Source organism: Eubalaena glacialis, chromosome 9 (assembly GCF_028564815.1).
Source record: "Eubalaena glacialis isolate mEubGla1 chromosome 9, mEubGla1.1.hap2.+ XY, whole genome shotgun sequence".
Classification (NCBI taxonomy): domain Eukaryota; kingdom Metazoa; phylum Chordata; class Mammalia; order Artiodactyla; family Balaenidae; genus Eubalaena; species Eubalaena glacialis.
This window is the reverse complement of record NC_083724.1, coordinates 7,832,449-7,843,282: the sequence shown is the minus strand read 5'-3', so window position 1 is coordinate 7,843,282 and position 10,834 is coordinate 7,832,449. Positions and strand designations below refer to the sequence as shown.

The 10,834-nt window shown below is 58.6% G+C and overlaps 1 protein-coding gene across 3 annotated transcripts; it reads left to right on the top strand.

The window, feature by feature from the left end:
- The first annotated feature begins 984 nt into the window (after positions 1 to 984).
- On the top strand, positions 985 to 10,834 carry DOLPP1 (dolichyldiphosphatase 1). Of its 3 annotated transcripts, none has more exons than XM_061200932.1 (8): positions 985 to 1,072; positions 4,640 to 4,740; positions 4,964 to 5,048; positions 5,147 to 5,246; positions 5,478 to 5,576; positions 6,479 to 6,553; positions 7,093 to 7,182; positions 9,047 to 10,834. In XM_061200932.1, the coding sequence occupies exons 1-8, from the start codon at positions 997 to 999 to the stop codon at positions 9,081 to 9,083; spliced, it is 663 nt and encodes a 220-aa protein (XP_061056915.1). In that variant the 5' UTR covers positions 985 to 996; the 3' UTR covers positions 9,084 to 10,834. The 3 variants fall into 3 exon arrangements, with proteins under 3 accessions (XP_061056915.1, XP_061056914.1, XP_061056916.1); XM_061200931.1 differs by having other exon boundaries at positions 6,479 to 6,607; XM_061200933.1 differs by lacking the exon at positions 7,093 to 7,182 and having other exon boundaries at positions 6,479 to 6,607.

Below are 10,834 nucleotides of genomic sequence, written 5' to 3'. Positions count from 1 at the left end.
CCTGGACTGTAATAAGCACTGCAATCTAGCTGGAGAGACAGTGAGGGTGGGAGAGGGAGAGGTGGGTGGTAAGGTGTGGCTATTTATGCAAGGCCTGTAGGACAATGAGAGGAATGTTTTGGGAAAACTGAGGTGTAGGTGGAAAACCGGCCTCTTGTTTAAAAAGCCCCCAAGATGCCTCATTAAGCAGCATAAATGGGATTGAATCAATAAATCTGTGTTAATTGAATGGAATGAGGGACGGAGTCTTTTAATTTCAATTACGCTTCCACTCGACATCAGTTAAGCTTCCATAAAGCATTTAGGGGGCCGACCGTGCGCCCCGCCCCGGGAGTTCCCTCCCCCATCCCACCCCCTACCTTTAATGGAAAGGTTGTCAGTTTTGTGTGACTTGCCCTGTTGCCAGTCAGTAAAGGGCAAAGGAAAATAAGTCCCCTCTGGGTCTCTGGCCTCAGTTTACTCATAACTAAAAGTAGGTGAGATCAGACTCCATAGTGCCGAGGTTGCCTCCCCGCTTCGAGCATGCGCTCTGACGGGCGCTCAAGTCCTGCCGACCCCAGGCTGGCTCCGGGTACCGAGGAAGCCTTCACTCGGAGCAGGTCCCCACCAAACCAAAGCTCCCACCAAAGCTCAACACGCCCCCCAAGCTAGCGGGTGATTGGCCCGCCCTGTCCACACCGCGAGCCGGCCTCACCTTCTGATTGGCTGTTCTACTCTCTGTTGTGTGCCGAAACCCTCCTTTTCTCTGATTGGTTAGCCACCTACCTGCGCTCGTCCCGGATTGGGCGCCGTCTTGGCCGGCTCGCAGGCTCCTAGGGGCCCTGCTTCCTGATTCGCCGCTCGGGCCTGCCCCACGGCCTGCACGGTGAATGGCTGCGCCGCTACCTGTATCGGCCTCCGATTGGGTGCGCGGCACCTCCCCCGGCGTGATAGGTCAGAACCACCGCCCCCCTGGCTCCCCATTGGCTGCTCGGCGAAGCCCGGTCTCCGGGTAAGATGGCAGCGGACGGACAGTGCTCGCTCCCCGCTTCATGGCGGCCGGTGATCCTCACCCACGTCGAATATCCTGCAGGTAAAAGACAACCCCGGCTCCGAGGACGCCTTTCCGTGGCCGGCCTGTCAGTGCCGGGCGCTCCGGCCGGCGCAAGCCCGCAGAGGGGGCGCCGGGGGACCGGGGTGGGAACTGTCAAATAGTGAGCCACGGAGGGTTCGGCCGGCGCGCGCGCCGCGCAGGCGCAGTGGTGTGGCGATGAGCTGGGCGAAATTGTGAGCCGCTCGCTCGCGCACTCTGCGGCTGCGCGGCCGGGGTGCTCCACTGGGTCCCGGGGCGCTGGTGGGCTGTAATGGGGCGGTGGTCTGCGTGAGGCGGGAACGGATCACTGGCCTGGACCTGGGCCCTTCTTCCCCGCCCTTCCCGGAGCCGGAGAGGCTGAACTCTCTCCTCGGCGTGTAGGGAGTGCCTTTTTCCTTCAAACAGTGCTTTTGGGCTGCCTGGAAGAAAGAGCTTCCCATTGCTGGGAGTGTGCAAATCGAGGCCGGGCAGCTCTTCGTTGTTTGAGTACTTCTGATGCCACGCCCTGGTTAGGGCACTGCTCTACAACTCAGGGGACCCGGTGAGGGGTCAGGCAGCCTCTGGGATGTTGACTTCTGGAGCTTCCCATCAGACACAGCTCCAGAAGCTCAGCGTTTTCCATCTGTGAGGTCCTTTAGTGACCGTTCTGGAGGCGGTTTAGTAGAGTGGTGCAGAGCTTGGACCTTGGGGTCAGAGTTCAGGCCGAGGCCTTGTGCAAGTGACTTCACCTCTCTGTGCCTCTCTAAAGTGGAACTAATTACAGTGCCTCCCTTCTAGTGGTGATGTGAGAATCAGAAATAGGAGATGTGAGAAAGGCTGAGTGCAGTGCCTGGCATACAGTAAACATTCAAGAAATAACTGCAGTTAACATGATCCCACCTTCCCAGGACCCTCTCAAGCCCACACTGCCATCTATGTGTAGGATGGTTGGGTGTCGGGTGAGGCTGGGGGCCCCCTCATTGAGCCCTGGTTGCCCCAGGAAGGGCCTACTCATGCAGAGACATGAGAACCTGGCCCTGTTGAGGGCCCCAGGACTGGATGCCAGGAAACTTTGACCCTAGGTGTTCTGGGTTATACTGGGGGTGGGGCGGCCCTGCAGCTGTTGGGCCCTACTGTCTGCCTGCCTGCCCGCCATTCACCCATCATTCACTCAGCTGGTATCCACTGAGCACCTCCTGAATGCCAGGCCCTAGGCTCGCTCTGCATTTTGAACGGTGAACAAACCAATATGTCCCTGAACTCCCGAATGGTGAAAAAAAAAACCCACTTTGCAGGCCGGAAACCAAGGTCTGGAGTGGGGAAGGGACCTGCTTAAGGCCTCAGCACCTTCATGATTTCCCCTCCCTGGCCTGGGGGTACTTCTCTGGGTGCTCACGGCGAGAAGAAGGAACCTGGCAGATGTGAGCGGCATGACTCAGGCTGTGATGAGGGACCCTTTGCATTGACTGTGGGTGCCTGGAGGAGAGACCTGGCTGAACTTGGGGGCCTCTCTCAAGGTCTAGTCCCCCTACTAACTCTTCTGTGACACCCTGCCCTTCTTCTTCGCGCCCCTCATCACACTGACCCTGCTTCCTTCATCCATTCTCCATTCATTTAACATCATTTTAAAGCCCAGTTAAGTGCCAGGCGCTGTGCTGGGCTTGGGAGATTGAGTGGGGTGTAGAGACCCCATCTCTGCACTCATGGTGCCTACTTTCTAGAGGGAGAGACAGATGCAGGCCGGATAGCTCCACTAATGAGTGGTGTCATGAATGATGCCCTGGTTACGGATTCTGAGAGCTCTGCAATGGCAGGAGTGTGATTTTTTTTTTTCCACTGTGGTGGGTACTTAATTTATGTTGAGTTAACCCAGACAGCATCCCAGGTGGGGGAAACAGTGTGTGCAAAGGTCCAGAAGTAGGACAGAGCATGGTGCGTTGAGGGAACTAGAATTTGGTTCCTGGAACTGGAGCAGAAGGTGGGAGGGAAGCAGGGCCAGGACTGCAGGGCTTGATGAGCTGGATTGAGGTGGGACTTATCCTAAGGGCTGAGAGAGCCACCGGGGGGGCTTAGATCAGAGAATGGTGAGGCCAGAGTTGCTGACAGCATCTGCAGGAAGGCCCAAAGGTGGCGCTTGCTGTGAGACAGGCCATGGAGATGGCCAAAGGTTTGGGGGCACCAGCCATTTCCTGTCCTCCTGATGACCCAGTGTCCTGGGCATCAGCTGGACAGCTGAGAGACCCAGAATCTCAGGGCTGGAGGGGGCCAGGCCACTGTGTGGATGAGGAGACAGAACCCCAGAGAAAGGAAGGGCCTCACCCAGTGTCATCCAGGGGGCCTATGGCAGTACTAGCATTTAGACCTGTGTTGCTGGCCTGTTCTCCCAGGCCAGTTCAAAGCCAGCCCTACCCTGGGTAGGTGTGGGGGAGGCCAGGTGTGTACCCATCCCTTCAGCCTGGAATCCAGGCTCGGCCCTGGGTGGGTACCTTCCTGCTGCCTGTGTGAGGCCAGGCTGGTGGTGGGACCATTTCCCACACTGAGTTCTCCAAACATGGAAGTGTCCTGGGTGCCAGGGACCGAGCTGGGCGTCTCACAGGCCTGGTCACATCAGAGCTCCCATGGCTGTAGGAGGCGGCTACTGGTATCCCCATTTCACGGGTGAGAGAGCTGAGGCTCAGGGAGGTGAAGTCCTTGCCTGAGGTCGTGTAGCCAGCAAGTGCTGGCACGGGAACTAAACCACACTCTGTGACCCCAGAGCTGCTACATAGCTGCCCTGTCTCAAATGGTGAGGGTGGCCTTTGGACTCGGTGTCAGCCCTGCCCTTGGGCAAGCAGGAAAGTGGCTCTTGTCTGTTGGCTTCAGGATCCTCCCGCTGAGACCTTTTAGGGGGTAAAAAGCAGGTAGTCGATAGGTAGCCAATTTTTTGCCAGTAGAGAGGCAGTGAGAAGCTGTTACTGCAACAGGTGGCCGTAGTGGGCAACGTAGCCTCCTCCCCACGCCCAGCCTTGGTCCCTGTCAGAGTCCGCAGTGTAGACCCAAGTCTGTGCGGTGTTCGGAGAATACCAGGTTCCCCTGGAGGCCCAGGGCTTGGCTGGGTCGGTCTCCGCACAGCACTGCATTCCAGAGGCATCCATGTGCCCGCCAGGCTGCCTCCTGGGACAGGGCCCAGCCTCTGGGGTCAGACCAAGCCAGGTTCAAATTCCCGCTTTGGTGGGATAATGGGTATAGCACCTGGACCAGGCTAGAGACTTGGATTTTAGTCAGATCCTACCTCTTTCTGGCTGTGTGACTTTGGACAAATCATGCAACCCCTGTGGGACTCAGTGTCTTCATCTGTAGAACAGGGAGGGTGAAGGCACCTGCTTTAAACTCACGATCTGTGAACCTGAGTGCGTAGTAAACACGCTGTGCCTGTGACTGAGGTGGTGTGGTGAGCTGGTGCGCTGAGGCATCCCCAGCCGCCTGGCCCTGCGCTCCGGGCCCTGCTGGGACCACCTCTCTGACTGAGGCCCTACTTGGCTTGCTGGGGGCCAGGCCCTCTTCGATGGATGTGCTCTGTCCTCATCCTGTTCTCCCTGTCTTGCCCAGGTGATCTCTCTGGCCACCTCCTTGCCTACCTGAGCCTCAGCCCCATATTTGTCATCGTTGGTTTTGTGACCCTCATCATATTCAAGCGGGAGCTGCACACGGTGAGTGAGTCACTCCCACCCCAGGGAGGAGGGGCCTCACCATTCCTTCCCAGGTGCTTTGCCTTCCCTTCCCTGCTTCCACCTTTCTTGAGGTGTGTGGAGCCTCCTGGCTGGTTCCAGGTTGTCCACTGGGCTGAAGGTTCAGTGGGAGGCCACGGTCTTTGGGCTAGGCGGCGGCCAGCAAGCACACAGAGGCCCTGCTGACCATACATCTTCCCAGCAGATCTCGTTCCTTGGGGGCTTGGCACTGAACGAGGGGGTCAACTGGCTGATCAAACACGTCATCCAGGAGCCACGGCCCTGTGGAGGTAGGGCCCAGGCCATGGGGGTCTGCGGGTCCCCCAGGTTAGGGCATTACTGGGAGGCCTGCATCCTCCCATCATGCCCTGTTCTCTGTCTCCACCAGGTCCCCACACGGCAGTGGGCACCAAGTACGGGATGCCCTCCAGCCATTCCCAGTTTATGTGGTTCTTCTCCGTCTATTCCTTCCTTTTTCTGTATTTAAGGTGAGCTTCTGCCCTGGCTGGGGTGGCCCTGAACTGGCCCAGGCTGGCCTCTGCCAGGGACTTGCGGCAAGCCTTTTGGATGCGATTTAGGGCTTGGCCTCTACTGGGGGTGGGAGGAGCTGCAGCCAAGGCAGAAGGCGCCCAGGGAGCATGTGGATGGGGCCGGGGCTGTGTGGGAGGCCTGGGCCCCAGGCTGTGGGCTGAGGCCACCTAACAGGCTTGTTTTCCCAGAATGCACCAAACGAACAACGCCAGGTTCCTGGACTTGCTGTGGAGGCATGTACTCTCCCTGGGTCTCCTCACTGTGGCGTTTCTAGTCTCCTATAGCAGGTACAGAGGGAGGGAGAGCCCCTGCCCCACGCCCTGCCCACTGGGGTCTAGCTGGATTCTTGGTCCCTATTGGACCTCGCTGTGGACCCGAGTCCCAGAGCCTGTAGGGCAGGGCTGCGAAGGGGGGCCCAGGCCTCTCATTTTATTTTATTTATTTATTTTTATTTTTTATTTTTGGCTGCGTTGGGTCTTCATTGCTGCACGCGGGCTTTCTCAAGTTGCGGCGAGCGGGGGCTACTCTTCATTGCGGTGTGCGGGCTTCTCCTTGCGGTGGCTTCTCTTGCTGCGGAGCATGGGCTCTAGGCGTGTGGGCTCAGTAGTCGTGGCTCATGGGCTCTAGAGCGCAGGCTCAGTAGTTGTGGCGCACAGGCTTAGTTGCTCCGCGGCATGTGGGATCTTCCCGGACCAGGGCTCGAACCCGTGTCCCAGGGCTCGAACCCTTGTCCCCTTCATTGGCAGGCAGATTCTTAACCACTGCACCACCAGGAAAGCTCCAGGCCTCTCATTTTAAAGGGCCAGGGCTCCAGCTGCCCCTTCCAACCCAGTCCTTGCTCTCTCCTCTTGGTTGGGCCCAAGGTTCTAGGGTTAGCCATCTGTTCCCAATGTCCTGGAGGAGCCCCTTGCAGACAAACTCCAAGTTCAAGGGCTGGACAGAAGGGAGGCAAATCCTAGCTGAGCCATCCCTTCACTTCTAGAGTCAGGGGAGCAGCTGTTGGGGTCCAACCCCTTGCCTCCTTCTAGAAGTAGCTCTGAATCCGCGTGGTCACAGGAGTCTGTCCTGTCTGTGTATGTCTCCTGTGTGTGTGCAGAGGTCCAGGGAAGCTGGCACTCAGGCGTGCGGGGAGGCTGTGCAGGACTGTCTCTGGCTGGCTCTCATGAACTTCCCTCTGTCCTTGGCCCAGGGTCTACCTGCTGTACCACACCTGGAGCCAGGTGCTCTATGGGGGCATCGCTGGAGGCCTCATGGCCATCGCCTGGTTCGTCTTCACCCAGGAGGTCCTCACCCCCCTGTTCCCTAGGATAGCAGCCTGGTAACTGCCTCCTGCCCCTGCTGCTGTCCCCCGCTCCCCCCACCTTCCCAGGCACTATGGCCCGTGCCCCCTCCTGCGAAGGGGCCATCAGTGGGAGGACCCAGGCGTCCTGACCCCAGCCTCAGTCTCCCTGGGAGGGCCCTAGTGCCCAGGCCTCTGGTGGGCATAGGGCTGCAGGCCCCACTCGCCTGGCTTCCATCTCCCCCAGGGGTTTTCTCAGCCCAGAAGCCAAGGTGCCAGCCTCTGTCCTTGCCTGGCCTCTCAGGGACTTGGAAAGCAACATGTGTCTTTCTGGGCTGTGTGTACCTTGGGGCAGTGTCCCTGCCTGAGTGTCACACAGGTGACACATCTGGGTCTTGCACAGGCCAGGCAAAGTGGTGGGGAGAGGGTGCATCGCCGGCCCCAGGCACTGGTGGGAGAGTCTGGCTTGGTGACAGACTCGTGTCCTGATATGGTCCTGGATTTCCGGGTGTCTGTCTCTCCAGGCCTATCTCTGAGTTCTTCCTAATCCGAGACACGAGCCTCATTCCCAACGTACTCTGGTTTGAGTACACGGTAACCCGGGCAGAAGCCAGGTGAGTCAAGGGGATAGCAATCACTGGGTCCTGGCTCAGTGGGGCACAGCCCTCAGTCAGTGCCGCCCCCAGTTTTGGAAGGCTCCCCGAGAGCTGGGCACTTGCCTAAGCACTTTTCTTCTACTGCCTCATTGAATCCTCCCCTGGACCCCATTTTACAGACGAGAAAACTGAGGCTCAGAGAGGGGAGGAGAGGAATCACTTGACCAAGGGTTTGCAGATCGCGGGTGTGGGAGCTGGGCTGGGAACCTAGGCTGTTGGGCCCAGGGCCATGCTTTTAACCTCTGTGGCCTGGAACCAGAGAGCTGGGCAGCCAGGATTCTCTGGGGGCCTGTGTGTCAACCCCCCTTGGGACTGTTTAGTCCAGACACTTTCCTATGGAGGGGTAAACTGAGGTGCGGTGAGTTAGGGGCACCCGTGGTTGCACAGCCAGTCAGGGCAGAGCCGGCTTTGGAGCCTTCTTCTGACTCAGCTCTCCACACACCCCAAATCCTGGGTGGGGTGCCAGCTGGGGTCGGGAAGGCCTGGCTCCTTCCCAGGTTCAGAGGGGAGCCGAGGCGAGGTTGGGCTCCAGCACAAGCCTGGGAGGTTTCCTGAGGAGCCCTGGGCTCCTGGTGAGAGGAACCACAGGGCGGGGTCACAGCAGCCGGGAAATGTGTCTAGGGCATCATGGTCCAAATTATCCTAACGAACTTAAGGGTAAAGCCCTGGATCCGTGAGGAAAGGGGATTTGAGGGGTTAGGGCAGGCAATCCCATTATTGGCGGAAGGCCCCAGCTGGCCCAGGCTCTCCACCTGGCTCCCAGAGCGGCCCCGCCCCCCAGCCCCGCCCCTCCCGGCTGGCCGCCACCTGCCTTGATGTACCAAAACTTCCACGTGCACCTGCTCTGTGCCAGGCCGTGGGCTGGGGATAGGCCCAGAGTGAGACGGCAGTGGCCGGCAGGGGGGACACGAGGAATGAGGCACCTACCTGTGCGACAAGTGCCTCGGGCTTGAGAGCTCGTGACAGCAGCGTGATGTGAGGGTGTGTGGTTGGGCTGGCTGGCCGGCTGTGACAGATCTGAGCAGAGAGAAATCGGGACTGTCCAAGTTGGGGTTTGGCAGGGAGAGTGCTCTTACAATAGGGAACAGCTTGTGCAAAGCTTCTGAGAAGAGGAAGCTTGGGGAGTCCACCAAACAGACAGAGGCAGGTGTGGCTGGAGCCCAGGGAAGAAGGGGGCTGGCCATGGCACGAGGCTGGGGCTGCATCACACAGGACCTGTGGGGACAGTTAGGTTTCTGAATTTCAGTGGGGTCTCTCGAGGAGCCAGGCCCTCCAGGGAACGGGGCTGTCCCTGCTTCCCTCAGGCTCCTGAGCCCGTCGTAGGTATCGCTACACCCCCAAGTCAGGTACTCAGATCCACTCGATAACGTCTATCAGCAGTGCTCCTACCTTTGCTTATGTACCTCCCAAATGGAGAACTCACTACCTTCTTGTCTGTTTTGGTTGATGGTAACAGAACCCCACTTATGCTGGCTTATCTATAAGTGGGAACTGCCCATAATTACTGGAATCCAGCCAGGTCCCTCTTGCCTCTGTTCTCCCATCCTGGCCCCCGCCCCCGCCCCGGCCTCCTGGCTGCACTTGGACTCCAGAGCTGAGCACCTGTGTTACAGGCCCAGCAGAGACATTGACCCTCTCTAGGCCCCAAGTCCCAGGTCCCAGGGCAGGAGCTCTGATTGGCCCAGCTTGAGCCAACCACTGGGGCTACTGGGAGTGGGCACTCACTCATTCTGATGGGATTGTGGGGAGGAAGGAGACAGCTGAGGGGCGAGTCACTGGACGCCAGGAGTCCCCTCATCTGACCCCCACCCCCATTTTGCAGGAACAGACAGCGCAAGCTGGGGACGAAATTGCAGTGACCGGTGAGTGTGGCTGGCTCCAGCCTCCAGATCTGGCCTGCACGATGCCTTGCAGGGTGGATGGAATGACAGACAGAGGGACGAAGCAGAGACCTCTACAGACCCAAGTCACCGAGTGGAGCCTTTTTTTTTCTTATTTTAATTTTAATGAACAAGGTGGACCAAAGGGCTGAGCCAGCCCCTCAACCAGGACCCTGGAGGGCCTGTTGCCGGGGGGCCTCCCAGCCAGAGACCCTCGCAGTGCTGCTGCCAGCCCCCAGTTGGGCGGAAAGTGCCCCTGGCGTGGGCACTGGGGCGTGGGGTAGAGAAGGAGGGCTTGAACCTCTGGCCACAGGGCCAGGAAATCTAGGTGGCGTGAAAAATGCACACTATTTATTTTTTGGTTTTGTCAAAGGCAGATGGGATTTTGGAGAGGGAGTGGAAGAGCCAGCTCTGCGGGGGCTGCCCTGCGTACCGAGGAGCCCAGGTCAGCTTCCCAGGCCCTTTGCCCTGGGCCCGAGAGACGGCCTGGGGGCCCAGGAGGAGGGAGCACCCCCGTGCCCGCCCTGCCGCCAACGCCATTCCAGAACCTCGCTCAGTGTTTCCCATGTGGGGGCCGGGCCCAGAGAGAGCAGGCGTCTGCGCTGCCATCGCTGTGTCCTACCCGCATCGACCGTGCGCCGCAAGGGCTTTCTCTGGTTCCCTGTCCCCAAGACAGCGGTCCCTTTCTGATGAAAGAGCCTGCACATGCGGGTGAGCGAACCCAAGCTGTTTACAGCTCTTTCCTGTCCTGCCGTCCGCTAGTGGTTCGTCTTCATCTCCACCCGAACAAAATGCAGAGGAAGCAGGAGCTGGTGAGAGGAGTGGGGCAGCGGTGCCCACTGTCCCCACCCTTCCCTCCCCTCTGTGTGCTCTGAGCATTCCTTGTCCTTCCCGACCCCCCTCCGAGAGGCTGGGAGCCTGCTTGGGTCACCCCAAGCCTGTGTCTGGGGTGTGGCTCACAGATCCCCACTGCCCAGCTCGGAGGACGACTCCTCCGAATCTTGAAGTCGCTTTGAAATGGAGCTGTGGAGAGGAGATGCGTCCAGACTCGGAAGCTTCTAGAACTGAACCAGGCTGCTCGGGACCTGTGTTCAGGGCCCGACCCCCTCCCTCCCCCGGCCGCCTTTTCTTTGTGGCGGTTCCTAATCTGCTGCTGAAGCACAATATTTTGGTGCTTTCTTTTCTCATTTGTTAAAGACAGTGTCCAAAGCCATTCCAGATGCCAGGACCAGGGGCCTATTTCTGGGGAAGGTTGGTCAGTCCCCACATTTTCCTTTCCTTCCCTTCTCATTTTTATTTTTTACTTTTTGCCTGAGATACGCCAAGTGTGAGGTGGTTTGACTTAAGAAAAATCAATGAAAATTGTTTACTATTGTTTTAAAATAAAATCTTGAACTCTGGCAGCTTGAACATGTTGACTGAGCTGATGGGAGGAGGCGGGGACGTGGCTGTGCGGACACACGACCCGAGGGGCAAGGGCATGGTTAAGACCAGAAGATCGTACGCGTCTCCAAGACACCTAGTCCCCTCCAGCCCCCAAAGCCAGGGTTGGAATGGCCTCTGTGACATATCCCACTGGGGTCTGAGGACAGCTCCCTTACACTGAGTTTTTTCAGTCCCTGTCTACCTCCCCCTGTGGCGCTGGCTGGCTCTGCTCTCAGTAAGCCTAGCTTCTCCTTCATGTGACAGCCCTTGAAGACTGGGGACAACCAGCATGTCCTTCCTAAGCC

Excerpts from the sequence above, each read along its gene's own strand:
- DOLPP1 (XM_061200931.1), top strand. The coding sequence starts at position 997 with ATGGCAGCGGACGGACAGTGCTCGCTCCCCGCTTCATGGCGGCCGGTG. Across the intron at positions 5,577-6,478 it reads TTTCTAGTCTCCTATAGCAG|GGTCTACCTGCTGTACCACA; the intron begins GTACAGAGGGAG and ends TCCTTGGCCCAG. Across the intron at positions 6,608-7,092 it reads TTCCCTAGGATAGCAGCCTG|GCCTATCTCTGAGTTCTTCC; the intron begins GTAACTGCCTCC and ends CTGTCTCTCCAG.